The 27,201-nt window shown below is 35.4% G+C and overlaps 1 protein-coding gene across 3 annotated transcripts; it reads right to left on the bottom strand.

Annotated features, from left to right (window-relative positions):
• Positions 1–1,205: 1,205 nt before the first annotated feature.
• Positions 1,206–20,169, bottom strand: LOC132041583 (probable protein phosphatase 2C 60). 3 transcript variants are annotated; one of them, XM_059432285.1, is made up of 11 exons: positions 19,988–20,159; positions 16,539–16,664; positions 15,572–15,635; positions 13,898–14,006; positions 10,851–11,004; positions 10,484–10,609; positions 10,109–10,232; positions 9,826–9,902; positions 4,444–4,499; positions 3,048–3,102; positions 1,206–1,747 (listed from the first exon to the last, which is right to left on the bottom strand). In XM_059432285.1, the coding sequence occupies exons 2-11, from the start codon at positions 16,653–16,655 to the stop codon at positions 1,472–1,474; spliced, it is 1,158 nt and encodes a 385-aa protein (XP_059288268.1). In that variant the 5' UTR covers positions 16,656–16,664; positions 19,988–20,159; the 3' UTR covers positions 1,206–1,471. The 3 variants fall into 3 exon arrangements, with proteins under 3 accessions (XP_059288268.1, XP_059288270.1, XP_059288269.1); XM_059432286.1 differs by lacking the exon at positions 1,206–1,747 and adding an exon at positions 1,813–2,233 and having other exon boundaries at positions 19,988–20,169; XM_059432287.1 differs by lacking the exon at positions 15,572–15,635 and having other exon boundaries at positions 19,988–20,160.
• Between the last annotated feature and the right edge of the window lie 7,032 nt (positions 20,170–27,201).

The raw sequence follows: 27,201 nt of genomic DNA, 5'->3' as shown, positions 1-27,201 counted from the left end.
CCGATAACTTTGATAATTCCTTCAAGTTTTTCTGGTCCGATAAAAGTTTGCCCATTAAAAGTAGCCCACGCTAAACTGGGAAAGGAATTAATAAAGGCGACCAGCATACTTCTTAAGGAACGACTCGATCTTGTCCGCCGTAACTTTGATAATTCCTTCACAAGTTTATGCGGTCTGCATAAAAGTTTGCCCATTAAAAGTATGCCCCCACCGGCATAAACTTGTGAAGAAGGAACCAAAATTATGCCGGACCCGGCATGATTATGCGCGGGAGTCCGCCTTTATATATGAGACGCTGCGTCCAAGATAAATTTTGTAATTCAACAAGAGTATGTCGGTCCGGCATACACGCGACCCAAACCTCGCTTGCAATTTTTTTAATTTATGCTGAATGGGTTTCGAACTCCCGAACTATTACGATTTCGGCGCGAAAGTTCAAAGTTGAATGCTGAAGCGGAAAATTAAAGACCGTAATATGATAAGTATAATTTAAAGACCACAATATGAAAAAAATTTAAAGACCACCCCAAAAGAAGGGCAATCTGCGCAAAAAGTTGAAGAATTATTTGGTGCATGTGCAAGGGAAGATAGTAAATATCTGATGAAATAATTTCAGTAAGCACAAGTGAATATGAGACTACGTTACTGTAAACAAATAGTGGAATTCAACATCACATGAAACTCAACAATCACCAACTCATTATGTAAACTGGGAAGTTGGTACGGGAACTGACTGCAAATTTAACATAAACATTGGAGGCACTTTTATTTTTAAGTCAATATACTTGTGTACAGAAATATTAGGGGTTTGCTAATTATGATCTTACATCCAGATCTATAACTGATTAAGTATACATAGAATTTACTTTGCCGTCATATATCTTTTTTATTTTTATTTTGTATTCATAAAAATTAAAAAAAAAAAAATTGTATGTGGTCTTAACTGGCATAGTTTTTTTGTTAAACCAACTTTAAGTGTGATGCAACCTAATTTGATTGTAGTAGAATTTTAAAAAGTAAGTCGTTAATTAAACTATCATAATTTTTTAAAATTCTTTTTATCAACTTTCTGAACATTATTCAAAACAATAGGATGAGAATATCTGTAACAACCCATATGAAGTAGCAAAATTACATATAGAAGGGATTATCATATCAATCGAACAAGTCAACAACTTCCAAAAAAAACAAGGGGCGTATGTAGCTTATGAAAAGAAAAGAAAAAGGATGTCATAAATTTGGATAACAAATCTTTTGGTTTTCACATTTCATGTCAAGAACATCTGGACATCTAGTCAAGTCATCTATACATGTCATCCAAAAAGTTATAGTACAATACAAAAAACATATACAACCAGCAGCAGTAAAAGCTAAGTAATATTATTAATACGATCCTCGTTGCTCGAAAACAATCATTTACAACTGCAGATTAGGCTTTCAGAAGTTTCAGACTTAACAAGGGTATCTGTGACTATGAACTTGATCCAGACTCTGCTGGTTTTGTTTCAGCATTTACATCATCTGAAGCAGGGAGTTTCTCACTCGAAGCTGACGGCTCATCACCAGGAGAAGCCGAAGATTCATCACCTGGAGAAGCTGATGGTTCATTGCCAGGAGAAGGCCCGGAGGGAATAGGTTTTTTGAATTGTACTAAAATCATGGTCATGTTGTCGCATCCTTCACCTCCAGCAGTAGGTGCCAAACACCTATCAAGAACCTTTTCACATACCGCAGAAAGCTTGGATTCCTACAAGCCAAACCTCTAGGTCAATCAGCATATCTTTAGTGACATATAACACATTTTATTGTTGCATGACATCTATCCAACCCCTGATCAAAGATGAGATGCCCAGATCAAAGAATCAAACTTAAGCAAAAAATAAGAACAAATAAAGATATCTAAATTTTGGCACCTAAGGATGTGGCCTAGCAGCCAATGAAGTGGGAGGAAAACCATGAGGTTTCAGGTTCAAATCCCAGCGAGAACAAAATCATTAGGTGATTTCTTCTCATTTGTCCTAGCCTTGGTGGACAGAGTTACCTGGTACCGTTGTTGGTGGGATGTAGCAGGTATTTTGTGGAATTAGTCTACGTGCGCACAGGAACTCAAGGAAAAAATGACGAGCCTCGTTACTTCCAAGAAAAATAATTGGTTTGTGAATTCCCATGTAACTACTTCAAAGCATTTCGAATTCCTAAGCTCCATCATATTACGGGGCATTGATAGCATGTCCTACATTTGTATCATCAATACAGCAAGTAACTCAATCTTTTCCAGCAGAAAATGCCATAGGAAAGAGGGTTTTTTTTTTTCTTGAGAAAATGCAGTGCTCTAAACAAATAATCACTGCTTTTTAGTTTTTACGACCGTGGTAACTGTCTGGGGCCAACCATTAGGACCAACCGCAGCTTACGAAGCTCGGGGATAATGGGCCACCCACTATCCTTCTCCACCCTAAAAATCACTTTTGTTGGAGAAAAATAGCAAACAAAAGTTTGATTGCTTACATAAAAAGATACGAGCGGTTAGAGTATGTAAGCACATATCACTCAAGCGCTAAAACAAGATTTTTAGTTCTCTTAACAAAAAAGGCCTTTTTTGGTGCTATAATCTTTTTGCAAACAAATACTTAGGCACAACAAGTCTTTTCATTTTTAATAGTTTCCTAAATAAATTCTCACATCACGGGAGGTGCAAATTATTGGATGTGCCTTTTTATATACATGGTACAGCTTTAGCCTTATACCTCCTCCTATAGCAAAGAAATTTCATTTATGGCAAATAGGTACGACCCAAAATATAGCAAGCATGGCCAAAAGAAGTATCCGTTTTGGAAGAAAAGCGAAATCTTTTCCATGGAAAATGCAAAGTTTCCTGCAGGTTTCACTTTTAGTGGCTTTATATAATCTTTGGCCTTGCATTTGGTGAATAGGATGAATATCACGTAACTCAAAGAACTCAATGCTATAGCTAAACACATATTTGAATTTTGTACTTGAGCAATAATTAATCTTAACGATATAGAAGCATCATCTATCAGACTAACCGATTTGAGCTGCTCATGTATAAAGTCCACTAACTGCTGGCTCGACATGCAGTCCCTGAAAACCAAGAAAAGGCCACGTGATAATGAGAAAATAGTTTATCAACCCAATTTTTTTTAACTCATTTCTGACAATAGAACGGAGAACTTTGAAGTAATGTAAAAGTGGTAGATGAGATGAAAAACCACAGGAACAATTGAAAAATGAGAACCAAGATAGAGTATTGTTAAAATCTTAAATACACTTATTGAGAGGAAATCTAATCAACGGAAAAGGTGAAAGATCACTAGCCGCCGCTCTATATTCTTTACATGAAGATCCTCATCCGAGCAAAGAAAACATGTGCAAGCACTGAGATCAATCAATTTACTATATCTCAATCCAAATTAGTCTGGGATTGGCTATATGAATCCTCTTTATCCATTTCGCTCTATTTAGGCCTCATACCCAAGCAACGAGCACATAACTAGGTTACATCCCAGGGAATTTGGTATTTGGAGGATACGTCATGTTAAAAACTATTTCCCCCACCAATCGGTCATCAATCTACGACAACCCTCCTCCTACTTTGTCAAGCATTGGAATTGACTATCCTTGACAGAGCTCATAGTTCTTAGAAAACCCATAAGAACAAGAAAGGATTGAAAACATGGAAAAAGTAGAAAAAAAAATAATAAGACGTGCAGCCAAAATTTCAAAATTGAAAAACATGAAATTAGCAAGCAAAATACTTACTACTCTGTTACAATTTGTATGAGACTCTTTCCTTTTTTCACTTGCCAGAAAGAATGGTATTTTTCCATATCTAAGAACTTTATTAACCCATCAACATGTTCTAAGAATGGTACTCTTTTTCTCAGAAAAGAATACGCATTGTCACTTTCTATTAAGAAGAGAAGTACGGAGAACAAGACGCCGCACAGCAAAAAAAGAAGTAACAAGTCAGTCATCCTACTCATGAAAAATTGATTGTTGTCTTATTGATACTTTACTTTTTTTCTTTAAGAACAAAATTGATACTAAGATTATTTTAAAGTATTTTATGTAAGTTAAACTTTTTTATGATCTAGTGTCGGAATCAGCTTGCGCACACCTTGACTTTTCCACCGGGTTCTCCTACCTTCTACCAGCACAGGTACGGATAATTCTGCCCTCCAAGGCTTAAGTAGATCGGAAGAAATCACCTAGTGATTTTTGCCTTCTCTGGCATTTGAATCTGAGACCTCATGATTCTCGTCCCACTTCATTGACTACTAATTCTCTCCCACTTCAAGATAGACTTTATTTTCTTTCAATTTGAAATGACCTTAAATTTCCTGCCTATCTATAATCTTCATTGTTGTAGTCTTATTGCCTAGCAGAATTTTCAAATTGAAACGGAGAGTCTAGAAAGCATACCATACACCATCACAGGCTAGGACAATAAAATCATCATCATCATCGCACAAATCGACCTAATTAGAAAACCAAAAAAAAATGTTAGAATATGTTGTGTAGAAATATATGGAATGGGGAAAAAGCAATGCAGCATTAATACTATATCACAATTAAGGAGTTAATGAGAAAAGAACTTTTGATTTTTCAGCAGTTAATACCAATATTTTCCCTTCCATCCAAATCATAAAGTTAAATGTAACACCAATAAACAAGATACCAAACAAAGCCTTTCTTCCATTGGAGTATCTAATGCAAAATATTTACATGGTGAATTTTTATCTTTGATTGACAAAATGGATATGCTTTGTTAACCTTGAACAGAGCACCCATAATAATGTGCATCGCACTATAGAGTGTGATATTGATAAAAAGTTGTCCAACAGCATAATATCTATGAGAAGATTATTTTGAGAAGAAGCAATATCAATCATCTGATAAACCTTAGCTATGAGCTGTTGCTCGGACTTCAGTTTTCACAAGCACATTCCAAATCAGAGATTAGCTTGATACTCATGGAGGCATAAGCAGGAACCTTACTAGTGCTGCCTCTACTTAGGTACTTGTCCCCATTTATTGACAATGGACAAGTGTGGGGTTCCCCTCGTCTTAAATTAGACAAAATCTAACATTTCCCATTTCCATGAATTATACGAAACAGTTATAGGATTGTTCTTCTGGAGCTTTTTTGTCCAAAAGAGTTGCAGAATAGTTGAGCCTTCAAGGTCTATTGATTAGATGTAAGAATAACAATGGTGTTGAGAACAAAAGAATCTAACTCTTAACAATACATCCTAGGCTTCCATTCCATAGAAATTCTTTACTAGAAACAAACAACACCAATAGAATAAGGCCCCAATATATATCTCTGGAGACTCACAGATATCACAAGAATTACATATACACCTGACGTATACCAGTATTTTGAAACCTCTATACTACTAGACTAACCCTTTCACAAACAAACTGAAATAGAAAGAACTTTCAAAAGTTAAATGAACTCAGTTCTGGAGAAGGATCATGGAAGGCTGCAGAATATTAGGGGTGACAAAATTAGTGCATGAAAATATGACCTGCCTAACCCACCCAAATTTGGTCGGGTTAATGACCCATCTATTTATTAATCCAGGTCATATTGACCTGCCCAAATCGGTCCATAGGCTAATTTGGGCTAAGTATACAACTCAAATTGACCCTTGATGAACCTTGTCAAAGTATTTAAAGATTTTTGCTTTGTTTAATCTGTTATATATATGTATAATAGAGAGAAAGAGAGTTTTTTTTTTTTTTTTTTGAAACAGGTAACATTTTGTATTATAGACCAGTACTGGGGAAGTACTGAAAACCCCTTTACAAGAGAAAAAGGAGAAAAGAAAAAAATTAAACAAGAGTCACTGAAGCATAGCTGCAATCCTAAAATGAATCAAGAACATCTAGGATAGTCTCTGTATCTTCAGGGTATGCATTTGTACACCAAAAACAAAGTAGCCTAACACAGGTGAGCGCGCTTGATCATTTGAATTGTACTACTTCTATTCTCAAAACATCTGGCATTCCTTTCTTTCCAGATTGTCCACCATATACATGCTGGGATGATCCTCCAATTTCTTCTACTCTTGCCCCAATCCCAGCCTCCTCCCAGCTAAAAAGAGTCTCAACAATCTTGCTAGGCATTGTCCAAGAGATGCCCCTGAGATTGAGAAAAATCTTCCATAACTGGCTTGTGACCTTGCAATGTAGAAATAAGTGTCCTACAGTTTCAGCTTCAGTCCCACATAAGCAGCAGTTTGAGTCTACGGTGATGCCTCTCTTCATCAGGTTCTCATGTGTCAGCATAGCCTCCTTAGCTAGCAACCAAGTAAAGCAAGCAACCTTGTGTAGTATCTTTACTTTCCAGATGTGTTTCCAAGGCCAAATAAAGGTCTGTGGCGCTATTGTGTTCATAATCTTGTAACCAGATTTCACCATATACTGTCCTTTGGTATGTCCAGTCCACCACAAACAGTCCTCTCCATCTTGCACCCCTTGAAAAGTTTCCAGAAGGCTAAAAAGTACAGTTAACCTGGGAATTTCCCAGTCGTTCATCATTCTCCTGAAAATCAGCTCCCAGCCTTGAGGTGACCACATCTCAGCCACTGTCTTATTCTGATGTTGAGCCAGAATAAACAGATCCGGAAAGGAGTCCTGCAAGCTCCTACTGCCCAACCACTTGTCTTTCCGAAAGAGTGTTTTGTTACCATTCTGAACTTTAATGACAGAGTGTCTCTTTAAGAAAGGCCACCAGGCTCTGATGGACCTCCATAAGGTCACACCATATGGATTATTTGCCTCCTTGGTGACCCAGCAATCCAGTTCCCCATACTTTATCTTGATAACATTTACCCAAAGAGATTGAGGCTCCTTAGAATACCTCCATAGCCACTTCAACTTTAATGCCTTACTATGATTCTTCAGATTTTTAATACCAAGACCACCCTGTTTTTTGCTAGTAATCAGTTCTTTCCACTTTACTAAGTGGAAATTTCTTTTGTCACTGTTCCCTTGCCAGAAAAAAGATCTTCTAATCTTATCCAGTCATTGAACCACTCCAGAAGGGATAGGAAATAGAGATAACATGTAAGTTGGTGGAGCATCAAGCACTGCATTAATCAAAGTAAGCCTGCCTCCCAGATACAAATACTGAGATTTCCATCTGGATAACTTCTTTTCACATTTCTCCAAAACTGCATCCCATATCTCTTTGGATTTTGACTTTGCACCCAGTGGCATCCCAAGATAGACAGTAGGTAACTGACCCACTTCACCTCCCAAAATTGAAACCAACAGCTCCAAATTAGGGACAGAGTTAATGGGATAAATATGGCTTTTCCTCCAGTGAAGTCCTGAGATTCCCTCAAAGTAAACCAAAATGAGTCTCAGACACTTAACCTGCTCCTCCTCTGCATCACAAAAAATTAAAGTGTCATCTACATATTGAAGGTGAGACACCTCCAAACTCCTTTCGCCTCCTCCGGCTACCTCAAAACCTGAGATCCACCCATTTGATTTGGCTATTTTTATCATGTTGTTTAGACCCTTCATGGCAAGAATGAATAGAAAAGGAGACAACGGATCTCCTTGTCTAATCCCTCTATGAGCATCAAAAAAACCTTCAGCACCACCATTGATAAGAATGGAAAACTTGACAGTGGACAAACAGAACCTGATCCACCTGACCCATTTCTCCCCAAAACCCATTTGCTTTAGAATTCTAAGAAGAAACTCGCAATTCACATGATCATATGCTTTCTCAATGTCCAGTTTGCACAAAATGCCAGGCTTGTTTTGTGAAATTCTTGAATCCACTGCTTCATTAGCAATTAACTCAACATCCATTATCTGTCTCCCTCTAATGAAGGCCATCTGTTGAGAGTCCACTAGTTTATCCATGACCTTTTTTTAACCTTTCAGTCAAAACCTTTGATAAAAGCTTGTAGAAACTTCCTATCAGACTTATGGGTCTGAAATCTTTCAGCTCCTCTGCCCCTGCTTTCTTGGGAATCAAGGCAATATAAGTAGCATTGAAGCTTTTCTCAAACATTTCCTGATCATGGAAATTGTGAAAAGCCTCCATTATATCTTGCTTTAAAACATCCCAACACTTGATATAAAACCCCATGGTATCCCATCAGGACCAGGTGCTTTATCTATAGCACACTGCTTCAGGAAACTATATACTTCCTGCTCCTCAAATCTGTTTTGAAGGGAATCCCTCTCTCCTTCTGTGATTGAGGGGTAATTAATCAAGTCTCCATAGGCCTCCAGATCTCTGTCTCTGTGTAGAGTTTTTTATAAAAAGGAATGATTTCCTCCTTGACTCTTTCTGGTCCATGGGCTGTGTGGTGATTTTAATGTTTGCAGGTTTGCCTCTGAGAAGAGGAACTGTCTGAGGAGATCCTCAGCTATGGTAGAATTCTCAGATTTTATTGATAACATGGAACTTCTAGATTTGAACTTAGAAGGAGGAACTTTCACTTGGTTCAGTGGAGATGCTCACAATACAGCATCCAGAATAGACAGGTTTTGTGCTCGGCTGAATGGAATAATCAATTCAGTAACATGAAGCAAACCACACTCCAAAGACTGACCTCTGATCATGTACCCAACTGCCCTATTGTGTGGCTCTTGGGAACATAGTAAATCATATTTCAAATTTGAGAATTGGTGGCTGAACACTGAAGGTTTTGTGGACAGAATCAGCTCTTGGTGGAATTCCTTTGTTTTCTTTGGGAGACCTGATTACATTTTAGCTTGCAAACTTATAGCTTTAAAATGTAAACTTAAGGAATGGAGCAGGAATGAACAGGGAACTTAAGGAATGGAGCAGGAATGAACAGGGGAATTTGAAGATCAAAAGGGTCAACTTGCTTAATCAAATGGCAAATTTGGACTCTGTGCTTGATAGAAGAGCTCTGACAGAGAAGGAGGCAATCAAGAGGGCCTCTACAGTTATGGAGTATGAAGAGCTACTAAAAAATGAAGAGACTGTATGGAGACAGATCCAGGGCTTTATGGTTGAAAGAAGGCGACAACACAAGATTTTTCCATAACACTGCTAATGCTCATGAGAGTTTTATTTACTATTGTTTGGTAATTAAACAAATTATAAGAAAATTAAAACCTAGTAAAGGTTGGACACGTGGGACAATAAGCCATTGTTTACAACCCATCTTGACCCAGCCCATTCCAGCCCAAGGAACCTTTGGACAAGTCATTGACCCGCCCATTTATTAACTCAACCTATTTTGACCTGCCCAAAGTCAACCCAACCCGCCCATTTGACACCCCTACATCAGATAAAACAATCTTCCTGGATATCCATTGCATTCGATTCCTCTTTTGAACCTTATGAACTATTCCGTCTATTCTAATCACATGGATATTAACAACTGATTTGAATATAATTACTGTAACAGCAGGATGATGAAATTTGATCAACAGTTAAGAGTATCATAGGAAAAGTTTATAATAAGTTCGAACAACCAGGGATTGTAGGATTGACACTTGGCCATTTTAAACTTCCAAAATTTGAGCATGATTTACCACTGATTGCTTTCAAAGTGCTTGGTCATACAGATACAGTTTTTATTTTTAAGAAAGAAACTGTCTCTAAATGACCAACACACTGAAATAGACAGTTTTTTTTTTAAAACTAAAAGTGATTTTTAAAGAAATAGACAAAGTTTTACACATGGAACAAAGAATATTATGCAACATCTAATAGCATTAATACTTCTCCGAGAATAGATGTCTTAACAATATGATAGAAGACATTGCACGATTTATGAAGAGCCTTAAGGAACATACAATATTTATATCTGGATCGGCTGTAACAATTTGCTTCTCAGCTGGCAAAAACTTATTCTGCTTGAATTCCATGTCACCTGCAACGAAGTTAAGATATGCTCACTACCTCACCCAATAGATACTTTATTTAAGTAGTCAAAAGTTTAAATTCTGAATTTACCACTTAGAAAAGGGATCCTAATTACATCTTCTATCTTGCTGCATTACAGACGTTGCAAACTTATTTCCATTGGCTAGCATTTAAGCAGATTAATACAGGTTCGCGAATAAAATGACATAATACCTATAGCTCTTGCAAGATTTAAGCTGCCATTAACACGCCCTGCATGGATGAAACCACCTGCTTTCAAGATTCTCTCTCTCTCAACCTCAAGATCAGGCTTGTGATCCCTCGACAGATTATATGCCTGCACAAAAGACACGTGAATATTCATTTTAATGCCTCATATTAAACCATAAAAGTTTAACAAATAAAATTACTGTGACAACAAAAGTCCATGACAGTGCATTTAACACTATGACCCAGCCCTAGCAAGTTCAGTCCCATGGCATGCTCAGTTGCCATGTTGGAAGACGACTTCAGCTATAAAAGACCTACCAAGGAGAAAAGTATAAGAGTGCAGCAAAGACAGTAATTAACTCGAACATAGCATCCCACCTGGCCCTTCCGTGAAATCACACATCGAGAATCACCAGCATTCGCAACAATAAGTTGGTTCTCTCTAATGATTGCAACATTAGCCGTACATCCAGAAGTTGGTCCAGAAAAATCAGAGTGAGGACCCTGATAACAGAAAACACACAGCCATAAACCAATCAAACAATGAGCACGACAATGGCAACATGCAGGTAGCTCCCAATGTCCCACGACCAACGACAAGGAATTGAAAATTACGTGTCCTTAGTTAAATTCCCTAGCATCAATTTCAAGAATTGACAATGTCAACTATAAAACAAAACGACAGCAATGAATCACATTCTATCCCAATTTCTTCTTAACCCAATATTATCTGCACAGCATATACCTCCTCAAACGCCCAGTCATCAGTATTTCCGTTTCCATCACCATTTCTTGGAGACCATATAAGACCCTCTATCATACCCGAAAACTTGTTTAATCTATCCCCTAGCGCAGCCAGCTCCCTCCATCCTCTCTGACCACGCATCATCTCGTCCATTCTGCACCACCAACAAAACAAAATCTTTCAACACACAGCTTAGCAGCATAAAAGCAATTAGTGATCTCACAATGCAAGAAAATGTAAGCATGACTTAGATCTTCATTCAGTTACAATTTTAGAGCTTCTCATACCAAAAGAGCCTTGTTGGAAGGTTAGTCGAGGTGAATTCATAGGGGTATTAGATATAAAAACGGTTGACAATAGCCTGGGAAGTTGATACCATCCTAATAAACACCATTTCCTTCCTAACGGCTCCTCAGTTTCTTGGCACTTCTTCTCAATTCTCTTTTCTTGTAAGTTAGAATACAATTCGAGATGAAAAATTTCAAGAAACCCCCTCTATTGTCTGCGTCAAACATGCACACAAACAAGAATTGAACTTTTACAATATTAGCATATAACAAAATAGAATTTATTTCTTTATTTCTCTTTTTCATGGTTACGAGGCAGGGGGACAGAGGATACAAAGTTATTGACTTCCTAATCGATATGGGACATGAATAATCTTTTTCATTCTGCCTTACTCATTGCTCCGTTTGCTGATCAGCCTTATACTTTATCTTGCACTTTCTCTCTAAAAATGTTTCTATATCATGCAAAATAGATTTTCTTTAATTTTGTGTCAGAACCTGTATTTTTACAGCATGTGGAGTCTTTCCTTAAAACTTTGTGTTCTGACACTGGATTTACACACTTTATAATCATTATCCTCTTATTTTTCTATCTTGGATAGACTAATATGATAAACAAACAAGAAATAAGACGCTCACTGCAGAGAAGTGAAGGTTTTAGAAAATATTTTCCTCATCTCTTCTGAATTCCTTTTTTTGGCCTCTTCATCTAGATCTTTTCCCACCAGACAACCCTACCCTCCTCCTATTCCACTAAACTCTATCCTATAGCCACCAAACATTCCATCTTTCAAGCTCCAATTCCAACCACCACAGAGACCGCCAACCTTTTCTCTGTGAAGTAAGAAGTTTCATTAACAAAAGAGCATCAAGTATCTGCATAAGTACAAGAATATGAAATGCAGAAACAAAAGAATTGTTAGCTCCCTTTACAGTGTGTCAATCTAAGACAAGGGAAGTAACAAAATCCAAAAATTGGTCAGTGCTAATTACAGGAGCCAACTTAATCATCAGAACCAACAAGAACCTATGGATCACAATTCTTCCTAAAAACCCAAAATGTAACGCAGAGTTTGAGTTTGATCGGCGGTCACCATGCCCTTATTGTGCATTCCACAATTGCACTAATCTCACCCGTCCGAAGATCGAATCGACCAACCTAACATGTACCTAAGAAACCCAATTTTCTCTTGTTTCTCCAGATACTGCAATAGAAATTTTCAAAACCCTCCAGTTTCTGATGGCACCCACCCTAGCCAGCCAAACAACTAAATCTTTACAGGAGAACAAGTTTGGATCCATCATTGGAGAAAAGGTCATTTCAATCTACTTTCTATTTAGCCTTATATTGGGTTTTAGCTTAGTAGGTTAAATCTTCGCTGCTTTGTCAGTTCGTCAGTGCTATCTCGTCTGGTATTTACAATTCACTTTTCCATATTATATAGAGAAGGGAGAGTTCTTCCTCTATCTAGAACAGGTAAATTAGATCAAACATCAATGAGGAGAGACGGGAAAAAGTAGAAACAAAAAGAAAGGAGGGTAGAGATAAACTAGTTAGAGATTGTTGTTCCGCCTATCTAGTCAAATAGTGTTAATCTCAATAACCTGATTACTCTAAATATACTAAAGATATTCATGCTCAAAACTTATTGTCGTGCAGAATACAGGGGTGAAGGAGATTGGGGTAGTCATGCTGTGGATATTATATGATGAAGGTTTTTTTTAGAAAAAAACTGGTAACTACATGATGAAGGGTTTTTTTTTTTTTTTTTTTTTTTTTTTTTGAACAGGTGATAAGATCCATGAATTTAAGTGAGGAGGTGAATAAACCCACGTCTACACCTTAGATTACAACTTAATACTTCTTCTCGTTTTTTATAACTGAGAAATTCGAGGGCCAGTGGCACGAAATTCGAAACTCGGTGGATAATGGGCCTCTACCCTTCTCCACTTAAATACCGGGTTTTTGTCTGCAGCAGGCTTTGAACACGTGACATGCGCCTAGCCCACACATCATGCATTGTGCTTTTACCGAAGCCAGCTTATTACTTTTCAGCTTTAATTTTTGTTCCTTTTCACTTTCGATCGAAGTATGAAAACTTAATGCAACATAGGATTTTCTATCCTAACGTCAAGGATGTGATATGACAGCTGATAAGCACATTTGGAGAACCAATAAAAGAATTTAAGTCTCACGAGTCATAAAAAAAGGACATAAGGTCATTCAAGGGTGGCTCAGTTGGTCGAGCATGGGTCTTTCATAATGGAGGTCTTAGGTTTGAAACCCCCTGCCTACGACAGCAGGGATTTGCCTTTTGGGTCAAGCTCGTCGCACTGGGCTTGCCTAGTGCGGGTTATCTCTTCTGTGTGGTTTGCGAGCTATTGCATAGGAGCTGGGTTTACCCTGTGCGCACCCAAAGGGTAGCGGTTGTGGGTTCCCATGTCATCGAAAAATAAAATAAAAAGGACCTAAGGACTAAAACACAGATGCAGTCAAATAGGTGACATCTATCAGCTACAAGATATTAATTTAAGCAGTAAGGGAGAGATAATTCAACATCTATCCAAGTAGGCATACATCATTTTAATCATTTTCAGTTTCAACCACCAGAATATAAAGACAAAAGGCAAAATGAAAGTCTGGAATAATGTTGACATAGAAATTAACACATATATGTAAACTCAGTAATCGATGCTAAAAGATAAGACAGAGCAGAATATGAATTAGCCAGTTATACAACCAAAACTTCAAGAAATCACCTGAAAAAGGCTTTCTGGACTGATGTTCCAATATCTCCTTGCAGATATGGTTCGTGCTTGAGGACTTGTTGATGTAGATACTTGGCACAGAATTTGGCAACAACTTTACCTGCAGTGGTTCAGTTGTTTGACATATCACAAAGGTAGCAAATTGGTTAGGCAAGACATCTTTAACCATGCTTACTAGCCCACTTATTTTTCTAGTGCATCAAAATTTACATGGATTAAAGTGCCTAACAATCATAGTTGAAAAGGAAATTTCAAGGCCAGGGTCTCCCCTGAACTCTAGCCAACAAATTAACCTCCAGTATTCTAAATCAGATAAACTTCAATACATACAAACCAAAACAACTTGTAGACCATAGCGATGAACAAATAGAGACCAGAAGACAGCAAATCTAGATGGGAAATACACAAAACATGCTGTTGAACCCTGTATACATCACAACAAGAAACATCATCCATCAGCAGATTCATGTCATGGTATCCCCAAACATGCAGGATATCTTCAACATCATAGACAACATAATTCATTTAAAGATTAAAAGATAAATCTAGCACAAGAAATATATCGCTAGGATATACTTTTAAATGAGAGGTATCATCGATTTACTGAAGATGTGAAGAGGATAGATGTCATATGATGTTTCATTCATTCAGAGTGGATTACACAATTTGAAGGTATTACAAGCTTAAAAAGGTAAATATTAATTATACACTCAAGTCAAACTATTGTTGTCTAACATGTATTCTCATAATCACTTACATAACCCTAAAAGTCTCACTTGAAACCCACAAACTTCCACGAAAGATCACAACTTTTACTGTTCACAGCAGGAATAGCCCTAAGAAGAAAACCTGAAAGCTTAATTCGGAATTCAGGATTGGCTACGCAATAGGTCTGTTTATGCATTCTGTTTGTGTTGTTCGTGAAAGGGGTCTAAGAGAAAAAGACAGTGATAAAGAGGAAGAAACAAAGCTTATCCTGCAGTTCATTCATCCCACTTCATCTGATAATGTCTAAATTCCATACTGTGAAAGAAAAAGATCATGAAAAAAATGTCAAGAAGTCTTTTGATCAGCATGGCATATATGTGATACCAAATTACCAATTGCGGTCATACTGAGAATCATAGTGGAGAGTTTTCTGGTTTAGGAATTATATGGGAAAATCCTCCTTTTGATTTGCTTGTTAAAACTCATACAAAAATTTGGTTGAATAAGTAATGCCTTTATAAAAAGAGCTACCAAAATTCGTGTGGATCTAGAAAAGTCACTTAAAGGCTGCAAATCCGATATTTTACAAAAAATCCCACAAATGGTGATAGTGATCTAAAATTAGAATGTATTTCTCCCATGTCCAAAGTCCTAACCATGGCCTTAGACTAGTGAAGGAAAATAGACCTGAATGAACAACTAAACATCAAAGTTCCATTCATAAGATGGAAATGCATCCCACTTATGCAGGATGCATCACCACCACAATTTTCTTCACTCGTACTCAAGAAAATTTCTTTTATTTTGATAAGTCGTACTCAAGAATATTTCATCACTCAACTGTTCAAGATATAGTATCAAAGCGCCTACGCCAAAGTAGGGTGAGAGGCAAACTTCATATAAAAAAATAGGTAGGGGGAGCATAATTTCAGCAAATGCATATATAGCACTATGTACCTCCATGACCATCATAGACACCAAAAAAGGAAGTGGAAGCATCCAAGTCAGTAATTGCTGCATGCTAAATAAATGAGGGCAAAAGTCAGATCAAAATAAAGTTCACATCACAGATCAAGCATCAAGCTGAAACTTTCCATAGCTTATATACTATGATAACACAGAAGCTAAGCAAGTATTGCAAAATAAAAGCATACATTACATATGAAAGGCACTCCCAAAGTAGCTACGATAAAACATGTACCGTGTATCAAACTAATGTAAAGCACAATAAACATCACAATTTGAGTGGATGTGGAGTGTGGATTCCCTTCTCAACTATCACATGATAGAACGACGTCTTAAAAAACCTAACCTTTTTACAGAGAGATTCCCATTTACTTTCACAAATTTGGTTCTCTTTCTCCTTTCAAGGAGGGTCTTAAACAAGTGATTTGGGTAGCTAATGGGCACAACAAAGTATCAAGACAACAACAAATTTCCAGTTTGTAATATGTTGATTAGTTCTCATAGAGCAAGTAAGCAAAGAAAAGGCAAGTTTGTAATAGATGAAAACCCATGGTAAATGCATGGTTTGACTGTAACTTCACACCACACATGGCAGTGACCAACTAGTACTGATGTGTCGAATCACATAACTCATTATGAAAAGAATGGATAGAGATATGAGCATCAAACGGAGTCTAAAAGAATCCTTCATACTTCATTTACGAATTGCAGAAAGGACTATATTCTTAGGGTCACAGGCTACAAGCTAATCTTTTCCTACATCAAAAGCTTTGTAAAGCATAGAGCCATAGACTATTAGAGTGTGGGTTTTCCTATTCTGGTATTACAATCATTTTTCCCTTATGGTATAAATACCCTAAAGAACCATTGGATGAAAAAATATCATTTCTTTTATTCGACAAACTTACATGCTACAACATATTTGCTAAAGTAGATGAGATCATTATCGATTACTCACAGCATCTTCCATAGCTGCTCGCCATCCTTGCATTGATGATAAACCATATCTAACCCTATCATTCTCACCATCTTCTGAAAATTTCTCCGTTTTCGGAGTACTCAGGTATACACCCATCTCCGATAGCTGAAATGACAAAGAGAAGCAATGACATAATATTAAGACTACTTCATAATTAGAACACTATATACCAGTGGATAACGGCAGAAATTTAACGGGAAATCACTGATTCAGAGTGGTTATTAGAACGTTTTAGTGCTAATCTTCGATTATAATGATAACAAACAAGCCACACTAGCGCAAAAGAATTAAAAATGATTAGAAAGGAGGAAAAAAGAAGACGAGAAACTCATTCTGAAGACAAAATTATGCCAATAATAGAGAAGCTATAAACTGCAATGAAGTATACATTCCTCCTATGCAGTCCTCTTTAAACCATGATTGCAGCAGAAGCAAATATCTAACACTCACAGACTGCACACAGCCTTATCAACTTTGAAACATCTTGTATTCCTCTCTTTCTAGACGTCCGTAAAAATGTAATGCCAACTTCCACCACTATTGTTGTGCCCTTGGGATTCCAGTGCCAATCTGGGTAGCAGTTAACTCATTTAAGTGCTATTACCCAATGATATTAACACACTCCAAATATCTTGAAGAACTTCAAGATGGAGCATGAGATGATTGACTGACTCTGTAGTTTTATAATGCAGTCCATCTGTTAGACAACCTTCTTCTAGCCTTATTTTATGAATTTCAGATTATCTCCCAGACTGTTAGGAGGAGTCGATAGTCCAATATAAAAGGAGGAGGTCAAAGTGGTGACTAAAAGAAAAGTCAAATCTATTTGGGCAATTGTCTCTAGGAATCTAATGCATACCTTAATGTATCTTCAAGAACTCTAGGGTTATTTGAAGGTCAAAGTCAGCTGCAGTAAACTCAGTAGCACAGCAGGTGTAGAGATGTTCATCTTATTGATTATTTGATTCTGCTGTATTCTGTCTCATGTTTATTCAGAAATCTTGAGGATGACATTCTGACGCCTAAAGATCACGCTGTAACTACTTTATGGGAAGAGCTATCTGATTCACAAGGTTTGTGGTCTAAATCTTGATGCATTGATGGGAATTTCAAGTTTCAACATTGCTGGTTCCCATTTGAATGCATAAACAAAAGAAGATTTAATGCAACAATCAAACATTTCCCTATTTTGACTCTACGGGCAATTGATTTTATGTTTCTGTGACACACACACACACACATATATATATATATATATATAGAGAGAGAGAGAGGCAATTTGACCTGGAGAAGGGGTACGGACTTGGCAGGCTTGTCATTTTGACTGAGCATGACGAGAAATGTAGAGGTAAGGTCTGTGTACACCCTACCCTCCCCAGACCCCACTTGTGGGATTAAACTGGGTATGTTGTTGTATGTTGTTGTATGATGAGAAATGTCCAGTGTATTAACTAGAAAAATAATAGCAGCAAAAGGAATGTTTTGAACAATGGATGTCTGTCTTTCATATTCAGCTATACCAATTTTTTTAATTTCTAAACGGAAGGTTCAAAATATGCACTTCTACATCAAAAACAGCTTGCCTCCACATACTGCTGTCAAACCATGTAATTTGGAGATGGGACACCGCTCCAGTCATTCGTTCATAGAGTGAAATTAAATAACAAGGGAAAGCAACTGATTAGAAGTTTTACATTTCTTTAAGATGAAGTACCGGATTTACATTTCTTTGAGACTTGATCACGCTAAAACCCATAATATAACCAAGAAAATCTATTTACCCTGCATCCATTATATCAAAAGATGCTAGTCTATAATCTTGGAAGGGAAAAAAAAGTACTAACGAGAAATCAATCACCATAATAACAACAACAGACCGCATGGAACAAGAAGTTATAATCTTTCAGCAACCTAGATAAACTACAACACGTATGCCTAATCACAAACTAGGTAAGGTCAAACTCTCAATATCCATTTGGATCACATAAAAAATAAAAGCCACCAAACCCAATAAAAAGCAAAAAAAAAATGCATACATAAGTATTCAACTGGTAAACAAAGCTGGAGAAGTTATTGAGTTTAAGGGAAAGAAATGTACAATCTTCTAGCATACTAGAATTATGTCAAGGGTCTAATAGAAGGAATTTGAATTAAAGGGGTATCTTAAATGATTGATATCAAATGCTTAGGTTTCCAACAGTTATAAATTAAAATTATGAGGATCTACTAAACAACCTGAAAGTTATGATTTATACCATTGCAGATACATCAGCATACAATGGCAACTATTCCATTTCTACCAAGATATCAATATTCAAGTTTTCTAGGTTACTAGAATTATGTCAAGGGCCTAATAGAAGGAATTTGAGTTTAAGGGGTATTTTATATGATTGATATCAAATCTTTAGGTTTCCAATGGCTATACATTGAAATTATGAGGAACTACGAAACAACTTGAAATTTATGAATTCATCCCATTGCAGATAGATCAGCATACAATGACAACTATTCCATTTCTTATGTAACTTCATCAGAACTTCATAGAAACTAAAACTATCACAGGGGAAGTAAGTAAGACTATCTAGTAAAAAGCATACAAATCGTAGTTCGATATTTTCCTTGATTTAATGGAATCGCCAATTGAAATTCCAAGTCTTATTTTACTCTATGTTGCGCGGACTCTCCAAAAATGTTGCCGCACCCGTGTCGGATTCTCCAAAAATACACTAGTTTTGGAGTATCCGACACGCACCCATCGGCATTTTTGAAGAGTCCGAGCATCTTAGATTTTACTAATATAAATCCTTGGAAGAGAACAGTTACTCACTCTGTCTCAATTTATGTGACATTTTTCGCTTCTCGATAGTCCATTTAACTAAAGTATGAAGCTAAACCAGATTAGATTACCTCACTATTTTAAGATTAAAATTTATATATTTGAAAACTACATACAAAGTACTACTCCCTTCGTCCATTTTTACTTGTAGTGTATTGACTTGACACACCACTTTTAAGGAGCCATAAATAGAATGACAATTTTACAATATCACCCCTAATTATTACTAAGTCATCTAATGATTGAAATCGATCAAACTTACTTCAAAAGTTGTGCAACAACTAACAATTCCTTCAAGTATTCAACTCAATAATTAATAATAAGGGTAAAACAGGAATGAAGTGGTAAATTATGTCTTGATTTTTTAAACTTGACAAGTAACATTTATTTTTTAGCATACAGGACAAGTAAAAATGGACGGAGGGAGTATTAGTTGCAACTATTCACATATCAATTTAGCGAAAAAAGACATCTTAAAATGTTGATAAAATTTAATGCAGTTTGAATCTTGAAAAGCGAAAAGTATCACATAAATTGGAACATACGGAGTACTTGTTATGGATAAATCTAGAGGGAGAGAGGAGATACTTACACGTGGACTTCACCGGAGATCGGACGGTGGTCAACTTTGCCGAGGGGAAATAAATTGGGAACGAAATTATGATTATTTTTTACACACTGACCGATCTTTTGAATATTCAAGAATGAGAATATAAGCCAATCCAAACACCCTCAGAGTAAAGTGTATAATCTACAGTTGTACTATTTTTATTTTGTTTCTCTTTTGGAGTTTCAACATAAACAAATATTTTCTGTTATTTAAGTTTTTCTATTAAAATTATATTATTTGAATAAATTATTTTATTTTATTTTTATGTTCTTAAATGCATTTATGTTTTGGTAGATTCTTAAATGGCGCTTTTATTCAAATTAAATTTTTAGACTTACATTTTGAGTTGATCTTTTGAATTTAAATACGTTTGTTTTTGTACTTTGCAAAATGATTATTAATTCAAGTTAAAGGTATTGGTTCAATAAAGTCACTACTAAAAAATCTGGGATTTCCCACTAAACTTTCCATTGAAAAATGTTTCAAGTTCAATTACTTCCATATTTTGGTTTGTTTAATTTGATATCGATTATTTATCAATTTGTATTATTTTTATAAATACCTTTTGTGTGACGAAAAACAACATAAAAGTATCTAAACTAAGAATGTTTTTAGATTATCACATTTGAAAATTGTATACCATTAAGATTTCAACTAACCTCAGCTAAACTAAACCCCGTAGGTAACGTTTCTTGTTCATGTAAAATGAACTTTATTAAGATCCTGCTTGTTAAAATGAAAAAGTTTAAAAAATTATATTTTATCGCACAAATTTTTTTTTCACCAAAAAATTGAATCGCCGCTGGGAAAACCTGTTTCTAGTAGTGAGTTTCAAGTTCAATTACTTCCATATTTTGGTTTATGTTTAATTTGATATCGATATTTAATTTTCTTATTAGTATGTGCTAAAGGATATCGATTTGTATCAGTTGTATTTGTATTATTTTTATAAATACCTTTTATCTTGTGACGAAAAACAACATAATCATTCGGAACTGCTACATCTTTTCTTAAACTGAAAAGTACTCAACTTTTCCAATTAAATAGATTATCACATTTGAAAATTGCATACCATAAAGATTTTTGAGACTACCAATATTGACCTAAGAAGCAACCAAACTTGACGTAGGTCCTAAGATGGAGTACTATGTTAATGAATAATGCTCTGTCTTTTTCTTTTATCAGCTCATGCTAAAATCACTACCCCACTTTATTAAATCATTGCTAAAATAGTGTGTGTTTGTATGTATACGTGTATATATAACACAATTATTCTTATTAATGATTGCTGTGATTCATCTGGCAGATGTTTGAGGCGGAAATGACCGGACTTGGAATAACAACTGTATGTGGGGTGATCAATAATTTTTTTTTTTTTAATTAGAGATTTCGGATTCAAACGTTAAGATTGGGGTTGACTTTGATAGAGAGTTTCGCCGGTTCAAAGTAAATATTTCAACGTGAATCCAAATAAATCGAACCTGAAAGAAGATACCGGACACCGGATAGTCTCAAGTCTAATTTCTTTTTCTTTTACCGATAAAGGAGTATGATTTAAGCAATATTTGAGTCTCGTGCACCCACCTGGTAGCCAGCCAACAAGCAGGTTGGATTTAAGTCATTCGTTTTGGCAGAAGGATTTTATTATTTTAATATGTACCTAAGAGAAGGATTATTTTAATATGTAACCAAAAGAAGGATTGCTTTAATTGTAGAGGAAAAATCAGTCACATAACCTCTCTTATATTTATCTCGATTAGTTTTATTTTTATTAGGTTTTGAATATTACGTAAGAATGTCCTTTTTAAACTTTTAATAATGAAAACTCAACTTTAGTAAAGAATTTTTGCCAGCTTATAATTTGGATGGTAGTACTTGGAATGCACGAAGACAGGACGGAATTCGGCTATAAAAATATCTAAGCACTCAAAAGAATCTTATGATTTAAAATTTGATTATTCAAATATGGTTCTTTTCAAATAATGTCATCATCCTGGTAGTAAAAACATTGTTTTCCTGATTTTAAGTTTGTTAAATAGTTTGGGCGGAAAAATATTTGATTACTTAAATGTAAATTAAGGAAGATTATGGCAATTAAGCGATAAAATCATTTTTTCACCTTTTCCGTCAATAGTAAGATTTTAGTACTCCTACCAGTAAGCCAGCGTTTGGTTGCAAATTAAGAATATTGTGGAGTATAAAAAGGAAATAGATAATTTCAGATAACCTTCAGCCATTTGTTTTTGTTATCAAACTATTGTTCCCTAATTTGCTACTATCCTTGTTTAATTCAAGTAATACTATTCGTTGTATATATGATACTACCATATCATCATTCAACTACTAATCATCTAGTGTAATCAAGCTTATGTCCCGACATGATAATGAGCTTCATATCAATATTTTTGCTTTATGTCTGTGACTATAATTTTATCTTTCGTTTTCGTTAGTTATAATTTGCTTAAGGGAATTTGTATATCTCGTGGAATTGATAAATTCTTGTACTTTCTTTGTCTCAATTTCTGTGGCACTTTTCGATTTAGGGACAAATGTTATCTCATGGGTGAAAAGACGGCATTTTGAATCATTGCTAATATGTAAAGGACATTTTTAACCCTTTTCTAATTAATTAATCAAGTTAACGCGCCTGCGCCCATAAATAATTAAATTTGATGTATTTAAATTCATGCTATATATATTATGAGTTTTTTTTTAATCAATGGTTCCCTCTAGGGGTGAAGGCGGGAATATAGATCCTGTTTATTCTGGATTTTTTAAAACACCAAACCAAACCAATCACAGTTTGGGTTTAAAATTTATACACCAAACCAAACCACTAAAATTGGTTTTTCAACCTCGATTTTCTTCGGGTTGTTCGCTTTCTGATTTTCGGTTTTTTTCTAATAGTCTTGATACAAAACATATAACTTTTACTTCAAATATTTCTTTAGCCTTAGTAAGATACAATCATATAATTAAGCGTGTTTCTTAAGAAAATAACAAAATGTGAGAAGAGGATGACATTGTATTAAAATATTCAACAAAAGCTAATATAATCTCCTAAAATAAATATTGCTAATTAACAAGCCATAAAAGAAATGACCATATCCGAAAAATACTAAGTCATGCTAAAATAAGTATTGATTATATGACAAAGAAAAAAAACTTAAGTTATGTTTTTTACTCTCTAAATCAATTATGCAAAACTAAAGAATAGATATCCAGCATTATTGTCATTTCTAGTGGTAAAATTGAATTTCTTTTGTTAGGATTAGTGTTGAGTTGGTTTTGGTTTGGACTTTATTTGAGTTACTAACATCCATAGGATATAAAACTTATTGACATTCAAAATTCTAAATTCAAGCTTGAATAATATGATAATAGATAAAAAAATTACGAAAAATTTAAGAAATATTTATAAATTACTTACAAATAAATATTTTTATGTAAAATATTTTAAAAATCAATACATGTAATGTCGGGTTGGTTTGGTTCTTGACTTTTTTTAGCTAAAACCAAACCAAACCAATAATGATCGGGTTTTTTTTTTTCCAACACAAACCAAGTCAAACCAAACCACTAGTCGGATTTTTTTCTGGCTGACTTCATTATCTGTCACATGGCTTTTCTGGTTTACTTGTACACCCCTAGTTCCCTAAAGGGGATTCAATAGATAATCCAAAAAGAAGCATAGAGCAGGGCTTTATCTGACTTCAACACATCCTTAAACTCTAGCTTATTAGACTTGAAAAGAAAGAGAAAGGAGGAGGGTTGCTCCTCGTCATGTAAGCTTATAAAAAAATTATCCTTAAAACTTAGAGCCTGTTTGGATGAGCTTATGACTTTTGGCTTATTTTTATTATTTTGATTTAAAAACAAGTACTTTTAAGCACTTTTTGTTCTTATCAAAACACTCAAAATGCTTAAAGTTATTTTGACTTAAAAACGCCTAAAATCAGTCAATCTAAAGAGGCTCTTACCAAACAAATTCAGCCTAGGGTCGCATATGAAGTTGTCCTTCTTCACTCCAATTCTAATGTTGGGCTTGCCAACTACATCATTCTTCAAAGGTAGATATAATCTTAGAAGGAAGATTTATAGCATGGGTGAAGAAAATAGTTGTTTTGCAACGTTCAGCCATATTCACAAGCAAATCAGTCATAGTACAACCTTCTCGGAAGGTGTGAGTTATATTATGAGCTATTATAATTAAATTGATTATCAAATACGCGAATTTAATTAAATAATAAATTCATTTAGTTGGACAACAAAATAATAAACCCACTTTCTTGGGCTATTTAATTATAGGTGACTTTTAAGTTTCAAAATTGAGTGGAGGTGATTTAAATTTTAATTATTGAGTAGAGGTGATAAAATTTTATTAGTGATTAAGGGGTTTTGAGATTGCCCAACAGTTTTATTTTTGACACTTTGACCCTCAGTTTTATTTTTAACACTTTGCCCCTAAGTTTTATTTTTAACACTTTGACCCTAAACTTTACTTTTAACACTTTGCCCCCAAGTTTTATTTTTAACACTTTGACCCAACCAATATAAACCCTAAAATATCAAAATGTATTAAAAAAAAAAAACTCCTCTTCAGCGCCGTTTTCTCCATTTTTGGTTCTTATCTTCTTCGTGCTGCTCTCTTGGATTCTTGTTCTCCTTCTTCTGTCGCTGCTTTCTTTTACTTCTTCTTCTTGGTCCGCCATTATTGCTGCTTTCTTCTTCTTCTTCATCCGCCATTGCTCAAGAAAAAAAATCATCCGATTTTGCAATTTTTTCACTAAATTTCATTCGTGTAGCACTGGGCATTACTTCATAAGTGTTTTCCACTCATTTGGTAAGTAAAACAATACTGTTTTGTTTCAATTGTTCATCTGGGTATAGTTGCCCTAGTTGCTGATTTTCAAACAATTTACAGTAGCAGTTGTAGTTGTTGCAACAAGTTCTAAAGCCGCTGTATAAGAGCTTCTGAACTTTTTGCAACAATTGTTGTAGTTTCGCAATCAAAGGCAATAAATTATAGAGTTGTTGTAACAAACATTTATCTGTCAGTAACAATTACCAAAAATGTGAATAAATAATTTACAATAGCTATCGTACTTATGCAAACAACCGTGAAATCTATCGGAGAGCTCCTACTCTTTCCAACAACTCGAGTTACTTGTCGCAACAAGATAAGCATTTCGTCGCAACAAGATGTTACTACGTTAACAAGTACAAATGTACTTTGGACATATTTTAAGCTGCATTGTTGAATGAAACAGAGACTAAGTCGTCTTCCAACAAGTAATTCAATCATTGCAACAAATAACTTACTTGATGTAACAAGTCACCTATTTGTTCCAACAAGTCACTTAGTTGTTGCATTTTGTTATGAAACAGAGACAAAAACTGGGGGCAAAAACTGAAGTTGTCTCCAACAAATAAGTGAGTTGTTGCAACTAGTAACCTACTTGTTGCAACAAGTAAGTTATTTGTTCCAACAAGTCACTTAGTTGTTGCATTTTTTCAGCGAAATGTTAAAAATCAAGCCGTCTCCAACAAGTAATTAATATGTCAGTAACAAGCTACATACTTGTTGCACAATGTAAGTGTTACATCCCGTGTTTTTGTGCATTCGAAAATTTGGGCAAATTGTGATTTGTAAGAATAAGGCTATGCTTTGATTTTATGTGGTGTGTATGTCATTACTTATGGAAAATATTGACACGAGAACATCGAGAAGGGGAAGTGGCAAAATTGGAATCTTGAAAATTTATTTCGGGAATTTGCGAAATACGATTCCTAGCCAATCGGGCTCAAAAAAAAAAAAAAGAGAAAATCGCCCAAATTAATGCGGTGGCCGGCCAAAGCCTTGGCCCAAGCCATGTACGTGGTGGTCACATGACCACTTAATGATAATATAAGAGATAATCATGCATGAATAACTATAGAAACTTCCAAGAAAAAATTTCAGAAAAAAAAAGAAGTTAAGGCTACGCTAAGAGGAAGAAGAGAGAAAAGAAAAGAAAATTCTTGGAGCTTCAATTCGACTCAAAAATCTTGTTCTTCGCGAATTTTAACAAGCTCGAGGTGCTCTACGACATAGTATAATTGGTCGGAGAAAGAACTCCGTTGGCGGAAAGTTGAAAATTCAAGAAAAAGGTAAGATTCTTGTGTTTTAAGTTATGAAATGAATTTATATGTTGGGTGATGATTTAGAATTAGACGAGAATTATGAAAGGGTGACGTGTGTGTGCATGGCGTGTGTGTATATATGGAATATGGATGTGGCCGTGAGCCACTTGATGTGAAAAGAAGTGAGTTTGATTTTATTTAGTTTGTTAATTGTGTTGTTGTGACGTTTGTAATGAAAAGAAAGGTTTAATGAGTTAAGTTGGTGTTGAAATTGGTTTTATGTTGTTATGAGAAATTATGTGATTTTTATGTAGTTTTCATATAATGATGAAAGTGAGAACTTAGATGTGAATTGTGATTATGGGTTATGGAGATGCAAGATGGAAATATGTTATGGATATTTATGTTGAAAATTTGAAATTTTGGATAACTTATGGTTTGATGGAAATCTTATGTTTTGTAGAATAAGGTGAAATGTCCTCGGGGTCGTATTTGAATGGCCTTGAATTAGTAGACAAATATGAAAATATCGATATTGATGAAAAGTGTGAAGCTAAACGAAGTCAAGTATTATGTTGAAGAAAGACTATTTGTGTTCATATGTGTTTTCAGAGTTTACTATTGATGTTGTCGATGTTGTTGTTGGGTTGTTGTTGTATATTCCCAGCCGAGTCAATCTCGTGGATGCTATATTTATAAAGTGCCGTCACCTCCCGTAGCTAAATAGAAACCAAGACTTAAATGCTAACTCCTCATGAAAGTAACCGGAAAGCGCGACCATTTGCAGACATCTGACGAAACGGAATTGAGCTCAAGCGAGCATAAGGCACCCGAGTATGCGAAGCTATCCCTCTCCTTCTTTGCATGCCCTAGGTATATGTAGGCTGAATTTGAGCTCGGGTTATTCGTTCATCGAAACTCGATCTCCTAAATCGAGCACTGTCTATTCAGCCGCGATTGAACCGAATGCTTATATCTTGTTGGAAAATGCTCAAACGCCCAGAATTTGCAGGAATGTAACCGAATTGTCTTGAAACTACCGTAATGACTCTATTAAGTAATGTATTATTTTC

Source organism: Lycium ferocissimum, unplaced genomic scaffold, assembly GCF_029784015.1.
Source record: "Lycium ferocissimum isolate CSIRO_LF1 unplaced genomic scaffold, AGI_CSIRO_Lferr_CH_V1 ctg10760, whole genome shotgun sequence".
NCBI classification, from domain to species: domain Eukaryota; kingdom Viridiplantae; phylum Streptophyta; class Magnoliopsida; order Solanales; family Solanaceae; genus Lycium; species Lycium ferocissimum.
The sequence above is the reverse complement of the archived record's forward strand: the minus strand, read 5'-3'. Positions and strand labels throughout refer to the sequence as shown.

Excerpts from the sequence above, each read along its gene's own strand:
- LOC132041583 (XM_059432285.1), bottom strand. The coding sequence starts at position 16,655 with ATGGGTGTATACCTGAGTACTCCGAAAACGGAGAAATTTTCAGAAGAT. Across the intron at positions 11,005-13,897 it reads GTCCAGAAAGCCTTTTTCAG|AATGGACGAGATGATGCGTG; the intron begins GTGATTTCTTGA and ends TTGGTGGTGCAG. Across the intron at positions 9,903-10,108 it reads AAATCTTGCAAGAGCTATAG|GTGACATGGAATTCAAGCAG; the intron begins GTATTATGTCAT and ends ACTTCGTTGCAG.